Below are 21,146 nucleotides of genomic sequence, written 5' to 3'. Positions count from 1 at the left end.
CTCTTTGCAATAATTATTTCATGACCATTGATATCAAGTATCAATTGGAACAATTGTTATTAGAACTCAAAATAAATAAAAATATTTTTCGTTACATTAAAATAATAAAGAATAATACTTCGAACAATATTTTTGATATACATAGCTCTCTTCTCTATAAAAAATTAGTACATAATTTTCCAGATATGTTAACGCTCAATTATAACGTGGATGGCGCACCAATTTTCAATTGTTCAACCGCTAGTTTTTGGCCTCAACAATTAATAATTAATGAGCTTCCACCAGAATTAAGATTCAAACACACCATTCTCGGTGGTATCTTTGTTACTCACAGAGAACCAAAGCCGGCCCTAATGAATTTATATAATACTGAGTTATGCAACCACATAGTTCATTTAATGACAAAAGGAATATTCGTAAAAAATTTTATCACGAATGAAACGGTGAATTTGAAGTTTACTTTATTTGCATGTTGTGCAGACTTAGTAGCGTGTCCAGTTTGTCAAAATCGCGTTCAATTTAATGCACATTGGGGATGTAGTTGGTGTTAGGTTCCTGGAACATATTTTGCGAATTCTATGCGTTATCCCTTGATGGAAAACGATCCGGACTTGCGTAAAAATTTGCGATTCAAAGATGATGTGAAAAATGCAGTCAAGTTAAACGAAAATACTATTTATAGAAAAAGGAAGAGCTATAAAAGTACTAATTACACCACAAAAAAAAAATAAAAACATGTAACGGAGTGAAGGAAACAACCCCATTTATAAAACTGTTACCATTATTCAATAATGTTTGGGGTTACCCAATAGATTACATGCATGGCTGCTTATTAGGCGTTGTTCGACAACTATGGGCATTATGGACTACGGCTGGAACTGAATATTATTTAACAAAAGATGATCGTGATAAAATTCAAAAACGTTTAGAAAATGTAAAGCCTCTCCATGACATTCATCGACTTCCGGGATTGATACAGAATTTTAGCAAATGGAAAGCTTCTCAATTGAAATCTTGGCTCTTATATTGGAGTCCTATATGTTTGAATGATATATTAGATAAAATATGTTTCGACTCTTATTTATTACTTGTTCGAAGCATGCATACTCTTTTAAAAAGAATAATAACAGAGAGTGAAATTGTACGGTCTGAATATGATTTGTTGAAATTTGTTGGAGAATCCCAGGCAATTTACGGTGTTGCAGCGATGACATTTAATTTGCATATATTGTTCATTTACTTAACAATCTGAAATACTGAAGTTATAAAATGTAAAAGTTTTTATTCGCTGAAATGATAATTAACAATTCGCCCAATTTCAAAAATATGAAAATTAGCCAAAGTTACCCTGATGCCATACTGATGGCAATTTAACGCAATTTTACAACCGCAACATGACGTCGTCAAAATCGTCAAGATGACTTATTATTTTTTATAGATACAAAAAAAATTTTTTAATTTCTTTTTATGTAAATTTTTTTTTTCTACAACTTTTGTTTGAAAGTTTTTTTACAAATTTTATGTTGTGTATGAAATATTTGCGAAAAACCTGTTTTTGGGGGTGTTTTTATTTTTTTTCTCATTAATCCCTGGGGTGATGACTTTTTTATTTCGGGGGGTGATTGTGTATGACATCATAGACCTTCAACCAAATTTGCACCAATTTTCGAGAAATGTCTCCCATTTCGGAATTTCGACTGGACTATTGAGAAGTTTTAAATCCAAGTTAAATGGCGCGAACTTACTGTCAATTTGAAAGTAACTTTTGCTGTTTACATCTGTGCAGCCAGTTTAGCTTAACCAGCAGTCGAATCGATCATAAATTTTAACGTCAAATTAAGGCCTGGCCATATCTAACGAAATCTCGAATTTAAGAATTTTAATTACGTTTTGAATATTTATGGAACTTGAATGATGGAAATCTTTTAAGAAAGTTCGTCTTCTGCTTTTTGTCGGAAGCTGAAATCACTGTAATGATAATTATTTAATAAATAATTAAAAATCTTAAATTCGAGATTTCGTTAGGTGCGACCCAGCCTTAAAGTATACTATAGAATATTTTTTTTAATTACCATTTTGTAATAAGTAAATTTGTTTAGCATCACCTGGACTAGCTTTTAGATTTTTTGTTATTATTTTTGGTATCTAAGTAAAAGTAAGGTTATTCAGACCAATAAATAAAACTTGATTATTTTATTTCAGCAACTTTTCGTTGGGTATTCCAACCTTCCCAGGCAACTATGGGACAGAATACATCAATTATAATTATGGACCGTAATTCTAATGATTTTTTGTAACCTTCAGTTTCCTTTTTGTAATTAACTAATCACATTTTGACAACATGTTATTATTTAAATTAAACGAAATCGGGAATTTTGTATACCTATAGAGAGTAGAGATATCATTACTGTCCCTCTATAGTTTTACAAGCGAGTCAAAATGTCCGCATTATATGTGTACTATAATTACTTGCACAGATTGTCATTCGGGTATCTTCGGTTCCCACTTACTCTCCAATACTTCCAACTTACCTGTCACTTTTTCACCACCGAAAACAATTATTTCTTCAACGAAACTCTTGTAACTATAAACGGAAACCACTACAAACTAGTGAGCGAAAAGCAAGCTCGTCTCCACTCCAGTCTTCAGTCAGCTTCAGCCATTAACGGTTTTATAATTTACTTGGTTTTAATTTTTTATTAGATTTCAATACTTATACCAATGCCAAAACATTCCTTGTTAAATATTTTATTATTTATATTTATATTTTAATTATTTATTCATATTTTATCATGATGACTGACGATTCAAGTGTTCGTGTTGCTGTTCGGTGAGTTATTTACCAATATCATAATTAATTATATATTTTTTATATAAAAAACATCTTAGTTTAACTATTTTTTAAATTACTCCAATTTAAATAAGTGTGAGTGCAGCAGACATCAGTCAAATTTAAAATTATTAATAAATAGAGTAAATAATTCATAAAATTAAGTTTTAAAAAAATGCGCATTTCAAAAATTTAAAAATTAATAAGTGCATTTTTTATAAATAATATTGTTTAATTATTTACTCTATTTATTCATAATTTTAAATTTGTCACACTCATAATTTTAAATTGAAACAATTTTTTTTACTCCAAACTAAAATTAAAATTTTTATTAATTTTTGGTTCTGTAAAGTTAAAAAAAAAGTTAAAATTAAATTATAATAAATCTCTGGTACTTGAGTACGTGGGTGGAATTAATAATACCAAGGTTAAATTTCCTTAAAATCATAAGTAATTATTTAAAATAAAATAAAATAGACTGGGAAACTTTCACTTGAGTGGGTAGAGACATCAAGTAGTTTTTCCTGCGTGGTATTTTCTTTATTTATTTAAATTTAAAATTATAAGATAATATATTTATTATTTCCAATAGTAGAAACAATGAAAATAAATAATTTATTTAATTTAAAACAGGATAAGGCCTCAGGTAGCTAGAGAGGTGATTGACATGTGTCGAATATGTACACAAGTGCCGGTAGGCGAGCCCCAAGTATTCTTGGGAGCAGACAAAGCCTTTACGTATGACTATGTATTTGATACAAGTGTTGAACAGACTGAAATATACGAGAGCTGCGTTAGGAAGCTCGTGGAAGGTGCTTTGGATGGATACAATGCTACTGTCCTGGCTTACGGACAGACTGGGTCAGGTAAAACCTATACCATGGGTACGGGATTTGATATTGAGGTTGATGACCAGGTTGTCGGGATAATTCCTCGAGCAATAAAACATTTGTTTGATGGGATCGCTACCAAGCAGGCTAAAGCGCGTGAACGTGGGCACATGCCTCCGGAGTTTAAGGTAGTGTTATATTTGTTGATAAAATTGATTCTCATTTAGGTTCTTAAATCCTAGATTTAATTATCTAATTGTTGTTATCAATAGGTGACGGCACAATTTTTAGAATTGTATAATGAAGATTTGAAAGATTTACTTGAACCCGGAGGACCTCGAGGTGGTGCTAGAATTCATGAAGACACTTCGGGAAATATTCATCTTACTGGAGTTGAACCCCGGGTGGTAACTAATCCGGAGCAAGCATTGGAATATTTGAGGCTTGGTGCCTTGTCACGAACAACTGGATCCACGCAGATGAACACTCAGTCATCGCGATCACATGCTATTTTTACTTTGTACATTAAACAGCAGCGGTGTATCAGGGTTGAAGATCCAGATGCTGATGTCGACACGAGCAGCGATCCGATGAATGAATTCGAGACATTGACAGCTAAATTTCACTTCGTTGACTTGGCGGGCTCGGAAAGATTGAAACGAACTGGTGCCACTGGAGATCGTGCTAAAGAAGGGATTTCTATAAATTGCGGACTGCTTGCTCTGGGGAATGTTATTTCTGCGCTGGGGGACAAGAGCAAGAGAGCACTGCACGTGCCTTATCGTGACTCAAAGCTGACACGTTTGTTACAAGATTCTCTAGGAGGTAACTCGCAGACTTGTATGATTGCTTGTATTTCTCCCAGCGATAGGGATTTTATGGAGACTCTGAGTACGCTCAAGTACGCTAACAGGGCGCGGAATATCAAGAACAAAGTTACTATTAACCAAGACAAGAGTTCGAGAACTATAGCTTCGTTGAGGCGAGAGATCCAGCAGTTGCAGCTGGAATTACTTGAGTTCCGGCAGGGTAAGCGAGTTGCTGGTGAGGATGGTGTCAATGATGCTTGGCATGAGAACCAGATGCTCAGCAGCGAGATGCAGAGTCTCAGAACAAGAGTTAAAGCACTTTCGGAAACTGTAGAAGCATTGACGGCGAAGAATTCGTTGCTGTTGGCTGAAAAAGCTGCAGGTCAATGGGTTTCTGCTGGTAATGATGATGTTTCTCAACTAGTTTTAGGATACGTCCAAGAAATTGAAGAATTGAGGGCACGGTTGCTAGAAGCGGAGGCCATGTATCAGCAGTTGAAGAAACGCCAGCAGCAAACTACTGTCACTAATCCTTATCCAGTTGATACTTACATGTTTAGTGAGACACCTTCAATTTTGGATACAGCGAAGAAAGACGTGCAGAAGGATATCAATAAATTGGATGCGTTGAAGGAACAGCAGACTGCTAGTAAGGAAGATGATGATGATGCTGATGCTGATAATACTGAGAATGGACAAGAGTCACTTAGTGAAGACGATTCGGACGACGAGTTGGATCGTAAGGAAGAAGATGATCAGGAAATGGCCATGGGCAGAGAACTAGAGGCTTTGACTTCTGATATTGATGTAAAGCAACGTTTGATTCAAGAACTGGAGATGTCGCAACGGCGTTTGCATTCAATGAAGCAGCACTACGAGGACAAGCTTGCCCAGCTTCAAGCGCGGATTCGCGATACGCAAGAAGAACGTGACAAAGTTTTGTCTTCTTTGCAGCAGCAGGCATCTCCGCCTACAGAGAAGGTAAAGAAATTACGCGATGAGTACGAGAAGAAGTTAACGTCAATGCAGAAAGAAATGAGGATTTTGCAGTCGGCTAAAAAAGAACATGCGCGATTGCTGAAAAACCAGAGCCAGAGCCAGATGAGACTCAAAAGCTTACATAAAGAGCTTCAGGATATGAAGCATGCCAAGGTGGAGCTACTGAGAAAGATGCGATTGGAGTCACAGAGACACAAAGACAATGAGTTGAGACGTAACCGGGAAATTGCTCAGCTACGAAAAGAAAGCAGACGCAATGCCAATATGATCCGGACTCTTGAGGCAGACAAACGCATGAAAGAAGTTGTTTTGAGACGTAAACAAGAAGAAGTTACTGCTTTGAGAAAACGCGACCGCGGGTTGAGTGAAAAAGTTGCTGGGCGTACTCCTGCTAAATCACTTAGCTCGAAAAGTTTGAAATCCCGATGGCAGACATTCGAAAGAACAATTACTAAGCATACTCTTATTAAACAGGCTGCTGCTGAAACTGAGCGTGAGATGGAGCGTTTATTGTCTGAACGTGAACAATTGGGACATGATTTGGAACAGCTCCAAAAAAATCGTGAAATATTTGCTGCCGCTCATGAAGACACGACTTATTTTGACGAAGATATTGATAATGTCAAGAGCAAAATATCTTATGTCCAAGATAGTATCGCCGAGTGCCAAAGAGACATGATGGAAATGGGAGACTGCGATATAGAAGGTGAACCAGGTGTCGATGCTCTTATTTCATCGATAAAATCTGTTGACGAGGCTCAATATATGCTTCAAAAAATGCTTGGATTTATTGTCGATCAGAGCTGCACTGCCGCTCAAAAACAGCTTGAGTTCCGGGATATGGAATCGCGACTAAATCAGGTCACTCAGCAAAGCGACGTTCAGCACCAATTGCTCGAGCACGTGATGCGTGATCGTGAACTATTTTCTTTTACAAACCATGACGTCAATTACAGTCCTTCTATGTCCCGGTCTTCATCTTCTGATAAGTAAAGATTTAAATTAATAAATAAATAATTAATTAATTAACAATTATTTATAAATTATTTATTATTTAGCAGCGAGACGTATGGACATCAAGGAAATGCCGAAGGCAAACGTGTAAAAGCACGTCAACGTAAACTTCAGCGCAACGATTTATTGTTTGGCAGCACAACCGAGTCGAAAGTTGATCAGCAAAACCAAAACCAAAACCACAATCATCCACTGACGCGAGTTCCAAGCGCTCCAGGAAGTTTAAAGTATGTCAATAATAATAATAATTAATTAATAAATTAGTAAATAACTTTATTAATTATTTATTTATGAGTAATTAATTAAAAAAAAAAACTCTCTTAATTACTGGGGTGTGTCGGTTGTTTACGGTGTTTAAAAATCACCTAGGGGTTTGGTATTAACGCGAGGACCGCATGGTGGATCTCCAACACTTGCTAGACGTGATAGCACATCTCCACGACCGCTACGTCGTCCTCATCATGGACTTGGTGGTTCCATGTGAGTCGTGAGTCATCTTACACCCCGACTGCATTGCAATCAAATATTTTTTTTATTACTTGTTGTTATTATTATTTTTTGTTTATTTGTTATTATTATTATAAATATCTATATATATTTTTTTATTATTGTTACTATTCACCTATGAACTTTATTTAAGCACTGGCATGCCAAGCACGCAATCTTTATATTTTTTTATTAATTAGGCATGTAATTGTATTTAAATAATTTCTAATTGTAATTAAATATTTAATTTTTTTGTTGTAAAAAAAAAATAAATAATAGATTTATTTATTATAATTTAATTAATTTATTTATTTAATTAATTATATAATAATTACTAACACTTAAAAAATAAAATCTAACAAATTAGGGAACAGGTGGCACAAATGGACATATCGTCGCCACCTGGATCGCCTACAATCTATAGAAGATTCAATAGTCGTGAGGAAAATGTATTTTCACGATTAACAGCAGCTCGTCAGCCATTGACGACAGATCCACAGCCTAGTAAAGGTATTATATCACCGTATCCTGGTAAAGTTCAACCACGAGCGACTTTACAGTGCAGTCATGTTGCTGAAGGTCATAGCAAAGCTGTTCTAGCTATTGATGTAACACATGATTTATTATTTAGCGGGTCTAAAGGTATTTATTGTTAAACTTATAGACTAACAATTGACAAAGTTTTTGTATTAATTAATAATACTTTTTTTTTTAGATCGAACGGTTAAGGTGTGGGACCTGGGAACGGGACTGGAGAATATGACACTGACAGGACACCCGAACAATGTGGTTGCGGTTAAATATTCTCGGTTAAATAATTTATTATTCAGTGTGTCGGCGGCTTATGTGAAAGTCTGGGATCTGAGAGCCGCTAATTCATGTGTTAAGACACTTTTCTCATCGGGACAGACTCAGAGTGGATCACTGTCGCACACTACGCCCTCAAGGACGTTGCAGCTACCAGTGGGAGAGGCTGCGATAAATGATCTGTCGTTGAGTTTGGATGAGCAAGAATTGTACACGGCTTCGAGTGACAAAGTCAGGACCTGGGATTTGAGAAAACTGACGTACACAGGCCGGTTTAGTACTCCGCATACCGCTGCTGTAATGTGTCTCGCGGTTGCTCAAGACGGTCGCATTATTACTGGAAGTAAAGATCATTTGATTTCGTTGATTGATAGAAATACTTCTGGACAAGCTGTCAGTCTTGCACCGCCACACTATGACGGGGTTGAATGCCTCGCTCCAAGTGGCTCTATACTTTTTTCAGGTAATTTTTTTTTTTTTTTAATACTTCAACTTTGATGAAAGATAAAAAAAAACTGATTGAATTTTAATACAAAAAAATTAAGTATCTAATCTAAAAATATTTAAAAATTTTGATGTCAGTAATTTTCAAACATCATGTCAATTTTTAGCGCGAAGTTTATATATATATTAATAATTATTTATAAAACATTGAGACATTGAACTAACAATTGCACAAAAACATCTGAAATTACGGAAAGAAATAAATTTAAGTCAAGACTTTTTCATTGATAACAAATTAAATTTGTTTAGTTTTTATTATCAATGAAATGTGTTATGGACTAAATTGTTCTTATCCTCTCTTAATAATATAGATAACAACTGTAAATATTCAGTGATAGAATAATTAAAATATTAATTTATTAGAAGAAAATAAATAAGATCGTCTATTTTTTCCCGCGTAATTTAAATGTAATTCGAATGATAGAGAAAAATTGATTTATTTTGATACTTGGCAATAAAAAAGAGTTGAAACTATAAAAAGCTAAAATTGAAGTGAAAGGGAGGGGGGGGGGGTCGGGGTCTGAAGCATGAAAAAAATACTTTTTGTGCGAATTTTTGTCAGCTATATGGATAGAGTAAATTAATTTAAACTTTTTTTACATCGTTGAGTGTCATTTCAAAAACATTCCCTAAAAATTTTACGGGAAAATATTCACAAACAAGTTGGTGACAAAGCTTTTCCAATAACTCCTCTGAAAAAAGACGATTTGCGGTGATCACTGTATCTCAGTTAAAAATTATCTGAAGTCGAGTATCCTTAAAATTTAGTTAAACTATCATCAAATCCTCCTCTCAACGATCTCTGGTAATTTTTTTTTTCATTTCTACATTTTTGGTGGTCATGTAAAGTGAAAAGTGCTATTATTCATGAAAAATTCCGTCATTATGGGGCTAGAAAACTCCCTCAATGTAAAAAAAAAATCCCAAACTCAACGTTAGGGTGATGTATTTTATATGTAGAAAGTGGTCATAAAGTACCAGGTCGGGTATTTTCCGTACTCTGCAGGATGGTCTGACTGTTGAGAGCTTGGGTTCAATACCAAGTTTAAAATAAATCGGTCATGTAGTTTTCTGATTGCAGTGATCATGGAGGTTGAAAAAGTGGTTTCGAGAAAAACGCGTTTGAAGTTTTAGAAGAAAAAAGTGAAAAAAAAAAAAAACGTTTTTTTTTTTTTTTCAATGTAAGGGAGGGTGAGGCAAGATGACCCCCTGAAAATTTGATCAAAAAAAAATTTTTTTTTCAACTTAGAGGAGGATGGGGTAAGAAAGCTCTGATTGACTTGAAATTTTGAGATTATATTCTTGAAATGTTTAACTTGAAGAAAAGACAAAAAAAAATCAATTTTTCAAAAGTGCGAGACCTTGACCGCCCCTTAAGGTTCGGCCGTACCTAACGAAATCTCAAATTTAAGATTTCTAATTACGCTTTGAATATTTATGGGACTCGAATCTTAAATTCGAGATTTCGTTAGGTACGGCCGAACCTTAACAATATAGATAACTTTAATTAATAATTTTTCTTTTAATTTATAATTATACAGTCGAGTCGCATTATGAGCCGGCGTACACGAGTGTGGGAATACAATTCTAAGAATTCCTGTACCCCTACTTTTGCTCAGTAATCGAACGCCGTAACTTACACTTCCCCTACTTTACAAGCGTGTTAGTGAGTACATGATTATTTTCTTAGTCATGGAGGGGGAATGTTTTCAATAGAAATATCGACGGACTCATAACGCGACTCGACTAACTATTTTCAATATTTAATTTAAAAAATATTGAATTTTCTCAACCCTGTATAAAAATTACACGGAAAAAAATTGGCTTAAGAAATTTACTAATTTTTATTATGCTGCCGACCAAACTGGCAGTAGGAAATTGTCGCCAAAAAATTATGATACTTTACAAAATATTTCATACACTTAAGACTTATTGATTAATTGTAATGAATATTACTTTTCTAAGTTAGGAATTATAGTAGAAAGTAAAAAATTTCTAGAGGCTCACAATAGTAATAATTATAGTGCAGAATAATAATTTTTTGACAATATCCTGTTTCAAGTTTGGCCGACAGCATAATAAAAATTCGTAAATTTTTTTTCGTGTACCGAAAATTAATAAAGCTAAGACAAAATATCTGTAAAATAAATAATGATGAATTTTATCAACAGGGTCAAGGGATATGTGCATCAAGCGTTGGGACTTGACTAAAATGGAGCTAGTGCAATCATTAAATAATGCTCACAAAGATTGGATCCTCGGGCTTTGCACCATCAACAACGGATCCGTGATGGTGTCAGGTTGCCGCGGGGGAATTTTGCGAGCTTGGTCCGTAGCCCGGGAGCCAATGGGTGAGTGCAATCTAATGGGAGAAGTTCGTGCTCACGGATCAGCAATAAATGCCGTAGTTACAAACCAGCAGCACATCTTTACCGCCAGCAAGTATGTTTTCATAAAATAAAATATATTAGAATAAATTAGATCTAAGTAATGGTTTGGGTTATAATTTAATTGATTACAGCTCGGGTGAAGTTAAACTCTGGCGAGTTTTAGATCCTTTTCCTGCAATGTCTATGTCCACAATGTCTATCTAATTCTTAATCCCATCCCTTACTCACTAATTATTTTGCTTTTTAATCATTATCATGAGCTTATTTAATCAATCAATTAATTATTATTATTATTATTTTTTTGCCAATCATTCACTGTGTTTTTCATGCATCATTTTGTTTTTTTTTTCCTTTTGCATGGGATTTATTGTTCCATGATGATCAACAATATCATCAATGCCATCATGATCAACAACAACAACATCTACAACACCAACAATAATAATCAGTGATGGAACAATAAGATTATGGAGTTTTTTCAATAAACGTGACCAACCACGTACATTTCAACGAAGCAATTCATTAAAATGCTAACAATTACCATTTATTTGTAATAATATTAGTCATCAAGACAATGAATATTTGATTTAAAATTTAAAAACAACTATTGGCCTACCCGAGTAAAAATATCCATATTTCATATTTGTATATTATTATGTATGGGTGTATGTATATGTGTATATATATATAGTCGATTTCCTTTAATTCTGACAGCTAGTTGATGGAGTAGTAGAAATTTCCTGGAAATTCAGATTTATCGAATGCTCCTTCTTCAAAAAAAGTAAACTATACTCATGCGCGTTTGAATCTACATGAATGATACAAGAATATATATACAGAGTCATACAAATGTGTAGCTTAGGGAGGAAGACAGTGGACCTCGTAGTGGGAGTTCAGACTTGATGAAATCAGACATTGTAATTCGACTGTATGTTGAACGAAAAAAATTGACTAATTTTTTTTTCAAATTTCGTATGAATTATTTTTAGAGTTTGCACCAAAAATTAATTGAAAATTAAAATTTTACTTTTTTAAGTTTATTTTTTTCATGAAAAATTTTATGGCGAAAAATGAATGAATGGAAATTGTCACCTCTAAGTATGAATTATAAAAAGAGGCTGAACAGAATTTATAAATTTTTTTATTACAATATTTAGGATATTTACGAGCGAGTTGCAATATAATTGTATAGGGTTCAGTAAACAAAAGTTTATGTGAAGTTATATGTAAAAATTTTTCTGTAAAAGTATATAGTAGGATTGTGCAAATAGTTTGAATTAAAAAAACAGTTTTTGAATTTTAAAAAAATCTGACTTCGTGAGATTTCAAATTCGAAAAATTCAAATTACTTGTGGGTTTTTAAATTATTAAAAAAATTTGAATTATTTGTAAGTTTGAAAAGTAACAGTAAAGTAATAGAACTAATACCCGATTACTCCATGTATTTGTATATCTATATTTATAAATACATGGAGTGATTGGGTACTAGTCTCTAATTGGATATTACGTTTTTTATCTTGACTTATAATAAAAAAATTTTTATAATTTAACAGAAATTAGTTAAAAATTTTATGATAGAAATTCAAATCGAATATTCAAATTTGAATAGAATGATACAAAAACTTGAAGATAATTAAAAAATTTACGAATAATCCAAATTATTCGATTTGCACACCTAATATATAATATATAGCAATATATACGAAGTAAAAAAAAATGTTATAATAAGAGAAATATTGTTGATTACTAAATTTTTTTAATTGATGATCATGATCATCAATAAAATATATATTTATCTAAAAAATGTATTGTCCATTATTTTAAAAATTTTCTTTACACTGAAAATCGCCATATTGTAATCGAAAATAATTATTTTAAATCTTTTTGTTATGTATGGTATTTTTACTCGGGCTACAGGGGTAGATAATTAGTGATTTATTGTACTATAGAATGAATGAATTAATTAATTAGATAATCTAATAATGAATTAGTTAAATGACCAACTGAAGAGATTTTAAGTGCAGTATTTTTTTTGTTGTTGCATTTAAGTATTGATGAATTTAAATTGATGTAAATTTTTTTTTACTTTTTTATTGTAAAGCAAGTGATGGGGTCATTAGAGTTTAGAAATAATTAAAAATAAAAGATACCGTCGCCTAATATTTAGATACTGAGAAATAATTTTTATGTAAATTGACTAAGTAGATGCATCTATATATAAATATACAGATACATTTATATATATTATATATTTGAATATATTGAAGGCTGTTCTGATACGAGGATTAAATTAAATTTTGGCAATATCTAGCATTCATTTTATTATGAACAGATAGATTGTTCCAATAGTAATTATAATATTTATTCTCAGTACAAACAATAATAATGAATTAATACTGTACAGTTGAACCTTATTGAGGGCTTCAAGTACGTGACATTGTCAGGGCTGATTGTTTAATTTTCTTCTGTAAAATAAAATTTAATAAAATTAATTTTCACTATTTTTGTCTTACTTATTTTATTACTTAACTAATAAAAATATTTATTTATCACAAACTATTAAGTTTGAGAATAAATACATCCGAACATTTTATTACAGAATTTAATTCTCAATAAATTTGTTCTGATATATTTTTATCGTATTTCCAGTAGTTTAGCCGGAAATGTGATATAAATTTATAAAGTCCACTCAATAATTTTTTCTATATTAAAACTTTTTTATAAAAAAAAATAAAAAAATACCTTTTCTTTTTTTTGTGTGCGGACAAAGATTCTTGTCCACTATCCTCTTCACTGTCCTCAGACTGACTGGAAGAACTGCTAGAGGATGAACTACTGGAAGATCCGCTAGAGGAATCACTTGCAACTCCCGTATCCTTCTCGACGTCAATAGTTGATGCCAGTGCTGCTAACTCAGGCTCCTTGTCCATCAAAACCTTTAGCCATTTACGAGATAATTTAGGTCTACCGCGTACAGTTTTGTGCCAGACGACAGGAAAATTTGTACGGGAACAAAAGTTTTGAGTGATGGCTATCGTCTCGTCGAGATTTAAGACGACGTGCCACCAGCCACCAGGTACAAAGACGGTATCTCCTGGATTCTGCAAGACCTCTATTGGCAAACAGTTTTGTGGCCACGTTGGTAACTTCGTTCGTGGATAAATAACTGAAAACCATGTAATAGCCTCATCACGCTGTTTTCCACCTTCAGAACCAGTTACTTTTAATAATTCACGTGGTGTGTGAGTTGGGAAGAGACACCAGCGCTTGTGGCCAGAGATCAGAGCATTCCATGCACTTGTGCCCAACGGGTCAATGTGGATTCCAGTTCCTAAATTTATTTTCATAAAAATAATGCCTTTTTTAAATTTTATTTTTGTATTTATATTAATTTTAAAAGTATTTATTTTTACATGACAAAATTTGTGAAAAGGAAAAATTAATTAATTGTATAACTAAAAGTGACTCATTCGCCATAAAAAAAAGTTTTTTTTTTCTAGAACTTTAAGTAAAATTTAAAAAAATTCTTAGTGCGATTTTTTACCGGAAACCAGTAACTTAAAATTTAAAAGTTTAAAAAATAAATGATGATAAAAAATTGTAATTGGAGTAATTTTAATAATTAGACTTCCGGTTGTAATTTTTATAAATTTTTAATAATTAATTCTTTAAATATTAAATTTCGAAAATTTATTCAGACCCAAATTTTATTTATTAAATTTAACAAATTAATTATTCCAAAATGATAAAATAAAAAAGTTTTGTTAAAACCCATTTTGAAGATTGAATTCTGATTACAGTTATAATAATTTATAAATATTTATTATTAATTTTGTCTAATATGTAATTTATTGATAAAAAATTATATGGTCAGTAACATTCGATAACGAAAAAATTCCCAGTAAAAAACAAGAACTAGAATTTTTTTTCTAATTACAATTTCAATTAATAAATTTCTTTTCTAAAAATATTTTAAACAAAATTCTTTTGCTCTACAAAGAAAAAAAAAATTTACCCGATCTCGCTGGACCCATGACAAACCACCGATAAGGAGGTCTGCGATGTTCGCCAGCATGCTGGAATAAATCATCACGAAAATACTTAGGTACAACATAATCTTCAAGAAGTTTTTTTCTCCTCGGATGTTCTCCAAACGAGCTGTCAAATATATAAAGCGGCGAGTCATCATCATTATTACGCATATACTGGACGTAATACTTCATTTTCATTTTAACGCTGTATCCCTCATTGTCTTCTCCACATTTAAATTTTTGGTTACGATACTTTTTGGCTAATCTCTGTTACAAAGTATAAATTAAAATAAATTTTTAAAAAATTACCAAACAATCAACCAACAATTAATCAGACAAATTTAAAATCATAAATAAACAGAGTAAATAATCAAAAAAATAATATTTATAAAAAATCCACTGATCAATTTCAAAATTTTTTAAATGCGCATTCTTAAAATTTTTATTTTATTAATTGTTTACTCTACTTATTAACAATTTTAAATTTATCTGATGTCTGCAACATTTGCACTCATTTATATTATAAATTAAGTTCATTAATTAATTAATAAATTATATGTGTGGCTGTTATTTTTATTGCTAATTATATTATTTTAAAAGTTGGAATTTATAAAAATTCAATCCTTAAGAGCTTAATTTTTTAAAATTCAAATTGTCTGAAGTTCAAACTACAAAAAGTTATATTTTAATGAGTTTGAATGTAGCAGACATCAGACAAATTTAAAATTATTAATCAATAGAGTAAATAATTAATAAAATAAAATTTAAAAAAAATGCGCTTTTAAAAAATTTTGAAACTAATTAGTGCATTTTTTATAAATATTATTTTTTTATTTATTTACTATATTTATATATCATTTTAAATGCCTGATGTCTTCTACATTCACACTCATTATATTTTACAAACCCAAGTAGCACACATACTTTTGAGACATCTATAAGATATTAGTTTTCAGGATACTTTTTGAGATATCGATAAGGCACCAATATGTTGATTAAACGATCAGAAATTTATGTCACCAAAAAAATATCAACTTAAAAGACTTGATACATGTGACGACAAAAAGTAAATTACAAATAGTGGTAAAATAAGTCTAAATGACTTGTCAATTGACATAAGACAGGAAAAACAACACAAATTTTCTGTCTCCGGAACCAACATTTGCATGTCGTATTTATACCAAAAAAGGTGACTGAGACAAAAAAAAATTTATCTTTTCCTTTTAAAAGACATCTTAAAGTTGACTCTGTGTTACTTGGGAGTTGAAATTGTAAAAATTAAATTTCAAAAGTTATTTTGCTATGGAATCAATTATACAATAATAAAAATAATGAACCTCTATTGTCCATTTATATTGGGCTTTCCAATCAGTTTGAACACCTTTAATTATCACAGGTTTGTAGGGTTTCTCATATAATTTAATAAATTCATCACAACTAACTAGTGATTCATCAATACGATCAATGTTGTCTTTAAACTTCCAAAATTCACTAAATTTTTTAACATACTCGTGTTGATTCCAAGCTGATTTATCAGCTAGCTCTGCAACAATATGAGAATAATAATTAATTAATTAATAATTCAATAGATTAACAATTGAAATAAAAGAAATAAGAGGTTAGAAAATAATAAATTACCAGGTCTTGCTTTTTTTTTAACTTCTTTAATACGCTTCCTGGCTCGGTGATCAATTTTTTGTTCCTCAGACATAATTATATAATATTTTTTAAATAATTTATAAAATATATATATTAATTAAACGTATTTACAAATTTAATATGAATAAAAAAAAAAATACGTTATTGTTAGTGTCGACTGTACAGTTTGATTTATATTACAATATCTATAGTTAAGACACAACTTCAATGTTTTTTATTATTTAATTAATTAATTGTTAATATTTAATAAGTTTATTTATAAAAATATTTATGTAAAAATTATAAAAATAATATTTTCGGCAGTTCTTTTATTATTCGAGACGATTTTAGTCATTGGTGGTATAAAAGTGAGGTTGTAATTCAAATTTGATAGTTGCTGAGGTCGATTGTTGATTATTCGATAATCGACACATCGATAATCGTGCCATGAGATTGAAAAATTTAAGTAGAGTAGCGACTTGAAGTATGTCGATTGAGCTTTCGTTTGTTTTAATGCAGTTATTTTATGATACTGAAATTATACAGCTGATGTCTAAACATTTTTGGATTTTTTTACAAGCGATAAATTTTTAAAAATAGAAAATTTGTCAGTTATCTTTGTAATGTAATATACTATTTATGACTATGCGACGCTTGATGCATCTAATTTGATATTTTTTTTTTTTGAAAGCTGAGACTTTTTCATCAAATATGTAATTTTTACAATATGTATATTTTTTGTTTAAACAGAATTATTAATTGTTGAAATACATTACCGTTATACACTATATTTTTCATGATGACCTGCATTAAAACTTGAAGTTTCAGTGTCAGCAACAAGCCAGAAGCTAGTTAATTTAAGACCAATGGTGCGATCAACTATTAGCCTACGCGTAAATTATGATTTGCAATTTATAATCAAGCAGAAACTTTAAATACTATTTATTATTTACAGTAATTTTTATAAAACAATCACACAGTCAGAACTGTCCTTGACGCAAATAAAATTAATAGTCTGAAATTGCTGTTAAACTAATTAACAGTAACAACTAAGTGAGCAACAACACGTGGAATTTACATCAACTAAAAATCTAGGTGTCATTATTGATGAAAAGCTGAGTTTCTCTAGTCACGTGGATAAAATAACTTCACAAGCATATAAGATTCTCGAGTTCACACTAAGATCGGGAAGAGAATTCAGGGAATCTCATACGTTAGTTCGACTTTTCTCAGCTCTCGTGCGTCCGATACTTGAGTAGTGCTCTATAATTTGGTCACCCTATACCAATCTTCTTGTCAACAAGGTGGAAAAGACACAGATCAAGCTTTGCAAATACATAGCATACTATATGCGAACTAAAGGATTAAATATGAGAATCAAAGAAGTGTATGATCAATTTAAGATCAGCAAACTCTCCTACAGAAGAGATGTTGCTGATCTTGTATTTTTCTACAAAACCATAAACGGCCACATTGATTTCCCAGAAATTGTGGAACAATTTGGTTTTGTTTGCAATAAAGTAGGAATAAGATCACGAAGGTTGCTGAGTACAACTCAATCATCAAAAAGCTACGTGCACTATGGACCGAGGAACAGGATAGTGAATTCAATTAACGGCTATTGTGCTTCCATAAATTTCTTTGGTGTTTCCTTATCAGGTTTCTCAAAAAAAAAAATAAAAAATATTGGACCATGTCATTGATATAAAACATTAATATAAAATAATAATATAAAATAGTATATTATATTATATTCTCGTTCAATGTAGTTACTAATTAATCACTACTTTTGTAATAATTAAACAAGATGTACAAAGCCGATTGGCGTAAACAAATAAATAAATGAATACACTAGTCCCAAAAATTAAGGGATCGAAAAAAAATTCGAAATTTTTGGGTGATTTTCAACATGCTGTAACTCGGTGAAAAATGATCATAGAGTGAAAATAAAAAAAGCAAATTGTAGCCTCAAGTTTTTAGTTTTCAGATCTGAGCCTTAAATTTTTTTATCATGCACGGTTCCGGAGTAATCTTAAGAAAACTGACGAAAAAAAAAAATTTCAAAATTTTTGCTAGTCTTTCAACAAGTCTATGGACTTCAATAAATTTTTTTTGATAATCTGGCTTTATGACTCTTTTAGGAAATTTTATGCTCTTTAATTTGACGGCCTCAAAAAGTCTCTACAAAAATTTGGCGCCGAGTTATCATTCCCTGATTAAGAAGTCTAATTTGAAATGATTTGAAAAATCTAAATTATTTAATATTGTTTCATATCATAAATGATTCAATTTAATTTGAAATGATTCGAGCGTTTAAATTATTTCAAATAATTTTAAATCATAAAATAATATTTCGTTATTTTTTAATTCATTATGATTTAAAATTATTCATTCCAAAATTTATAATCAATGCAAAATAATTTAGACAATATAGAATGATTCAAAATAATTAAGAGTTACGTAATCTCAAATCATTGCAAATGAGATTTCTTAAACAGGGTTGATCAAAGCAAAAAAGTTCATTTTGGCTTTGATAATCAATAACTCCGGACGTATTGGCCGTACAGAGAATGGAAGTAGAGTTTTGAAAACTGGAAAACATTCTCTATAAGACAAAATTAGTGGCTTTTGATGGAAAAATTTTTTTTGAAGCGATAATGTTTATTAAAAAACAGATAAAAATTCGCATAATTAAGGATATTTAGAAATCTTGCTGTAACTTTGGATATAATAGATGAACAAAGGATGTCGTTTTTTTTTAACCTCAAAGTATCCTGAAAAAACCCTGAAAATTTCAAAGAGCTGCGAGTTTTCTTAGAATTTTTTTCGATAATTAATCTTTTTGATTGAAGAAATCAAGATTATTGGTGAAAAAAACATTTTGAAATCGAAAAAATGAACAAAAACCGGGAAACTACAAATTCTGAATGCCTTTTGCCAGCAGGAAAAAACATTACTTCTTTCTTTCCAAGGGACGAAACACATACGTTTCTGATACCCGCTGAATGAATGCATTCGCAGTTTACGTGTTTGCCTATATTTAGTCACGGCATTAGACTAGAATTAGCTAGTTTCGACTGGCTGTACAGACACTGAAATTTGAAATTTCAATGCTAGTATCATAAATAATATGTAGTTTTTTTGCTTAGTAATTAAAAATTATTATAGCAAATTAATTATTATATTTATGTATTAATTATTATCTATATATTATATAGTATAATATATTAAAACTAATAAAAATTATTAGTATTAATAATTTTTGCTGCCAGAGTTTCACTGCAAATAGATTCCAGAAAACATATCCTCACACCTCGAGATTTATACATCTGGGCTACTCAAAATTTTACCGGCGTTGATTTCACTTTTATAACAAATGATGAGTACTTACAAAAAAAGAATGTTTCAGACATACAACACTTGGAGTCAAATACGATGAAAGGCATACATAACAAGCATTGCACACTTTCTCATCTATTATTGATAGCTCAAGATTGTATTAAAAATGTATTAACATCCTCAAAAAGTTCAAAAATTAAAGTTCGTTAATCATAGAGTTGTGATTATATTTAATTATTCATTTTTTATTATTCAATCAATGAAGTAAATATTTTTTTTTTTATGATTTCAAATATTTGATAATGATCGTGATATATTATTAAAATATGATACAAGTAAGATTTAATTCGGAAACACCACAGCATGGATGGACAAAAGAATGGACGTTACTGCTTCATATGGTACCAGCTCGCCACCTTACATTGGATTACCCGTTGCCGATCCACATTCAAAACTAGCCGTCGTTAAGAAAGCTCATGAAGAGCGTTCAAGTTTGATGTCACGATTCTTCCCATTGCTATAAAATTATACTTTAAATTTAAATGGTAAGGTTTTAATTACATACCAACACTGACCCGAACCAAATACTCAAAAAATGATGAAAATCGATTTATAACCTGTCATTTTATTTTATTATTCATTCATTTACTTCAGATATATAAATTTTTTTTCCATTACTTTAAAAACATCTTCCATCAAGGAATTATTACTTGAACCAAAAACTTAAAGTTCTTAAAATAATATATATAATACGACATTTTTAGTTGAAGACAAGTGGTCTTGCTTGAAGAATTCAATAGTATCGATTGAAGATAATATGGTTTCGGGTCAAGACATGAGAGTTATCCATCAAAGATACAAAATCTTTAGAGCCAAGAAAATCTAAATCAAGATAAGAATTTCTTGAAGCGAGACAATTGGTTTTCTTCATGAATAAATTCTTGGCTCAAGAAAATATTTCTTGAGTCAATATTAAATTTCTATCAGTATAGGAGTGAAACCCATATAGATAGAAATAATTACCATTTATATGGGTACCATTCTTTAATCGGGATTACAACATATTGTGACCGTTACTTTAAACTTTTCTTCGTGTAGTAGTGATCGATTGTTGGGAATATCAATAAGATAGAATAATAAATGATGCAGCGATTGAGAACACATCGATCGGGATAGTGAGATAGATAAGTCTGAATATTAAATTGACTTGGCAAGGTCGATTGTGACATATAATAATACAATACATATATAAATACTTAAATATATATATGTTGTAGGTTAGATACATGAGTCACGGTATCGCGTGACGCCGTAATGGACAGCATCGAAAATGTAAGCAGATATATCAATGGATTTGTCGATTAGTTTGCTTGATGACGCTTATTGTTCAATTGCATGTGTTATTTTTGTTTTATTGAACGCTATTTCTCGTTAATAGTTCATTCATATATTTATTTATATCTAACTCT

The 21,146-nt window shown here is 31.0% G+C and overlaps 2 protein-coding genes across 4 annotated transcripts; one reads left to right on the top strand and one right to left on the bottom strand.

The window, feature by feature from the left end:
- The first annotated feature begins 2,645 nt into the window (after positions 1–2,645).
- LOC103570629 (kinesin-like protein KIF21A) lies at positions 2,646–13,170 on the top strand. 3 transcript variants are annotated; one of them, XM_008548427.3, is made up of 9 exons: positions 2,646–2,830; positions 3,464–3,848; positions 3,933–6,457; positions 6,527–6,709; positions 6,852–6,962; positions 7,336–7,610; positions 7,684–8,238; positions 10,451–10,721; positions 10,801–11,110. In XM_008548427.3, the coding sequence occupies exons 1-9, from the start codon at positions 2,793–2,795 to the stop codon at positions 10,871–10,873; spliced, it is 4,416 nt and encodes a 1,471-aa protein (XP_008546649.1). In that variant the 5' UTR covers positions 2,646–2,792; the 3' UTR covers positions 10,874–11,110. The 3 variants fall into 3 exon arrangements, with proteins under 3 accessions (XP_008546649.1, XP_008546648.1, XP_008546650.1); XM_008548426.3 differs by lacking the exon at positions 10,801–11,110 and adding an exon at positions 11,119–13,170 and having other exon boundaries at positions 2,647–2,830; XM_008548428.3 differs by lacking the exons at positions 6,852–6,962; positions 10,801–11,110 and adding an exon at positions 11,119–13,170 and having other exon boundaries at positions 2,647–2,830.
- LOC103570628 (bifunctional arginine demethylase and lysyl-hydroxylase PSR) lies at positions 12,974–16,856 on the bottom strand. Its single transcript, XM_008548425.3, has 5 exons — positions 16,339–16,856; positions 16,038–16,243; positions 14,685–14,967; positions 13,412–14,000; positions 12,974–13,134 (listed from the first exon to the last, which is right to left on the bottom strand). Exons 1-5 carry the CDS (start codon positions 16,409–16,411, stop codon positions 13,110–13,112), a joined length of 1,176 nt encoding a protein of 391 aa, XP_008546647.1. The 5' UTR covers positions 16,412–16,856; the 3' UTR covers positions 12,974–13,109.
- Positions 16,857–21,146: the final 4,290 nt, after the last annotated feature.

The sequence above is a fragment of the Microplitis demolitor genome, chromosome 6 (assembly GCF_026212275.2).
Source record: "Microplitis demolitor isolate Queensland-Clemson2020A chromosome 6, iyMicDemo2.1a, whole genome shotgun sequence".
In the NCBI taxonomy this organism is placed as follows: Eukaryota; Metazoa; Arthropoda; class Insecta; order Hymenoptera; family Braconidae; genus Microplitis; species Microplitis demolitor.
This window is presented reverse-complemented; position numbering and strand designations above follow the sequence as displayed.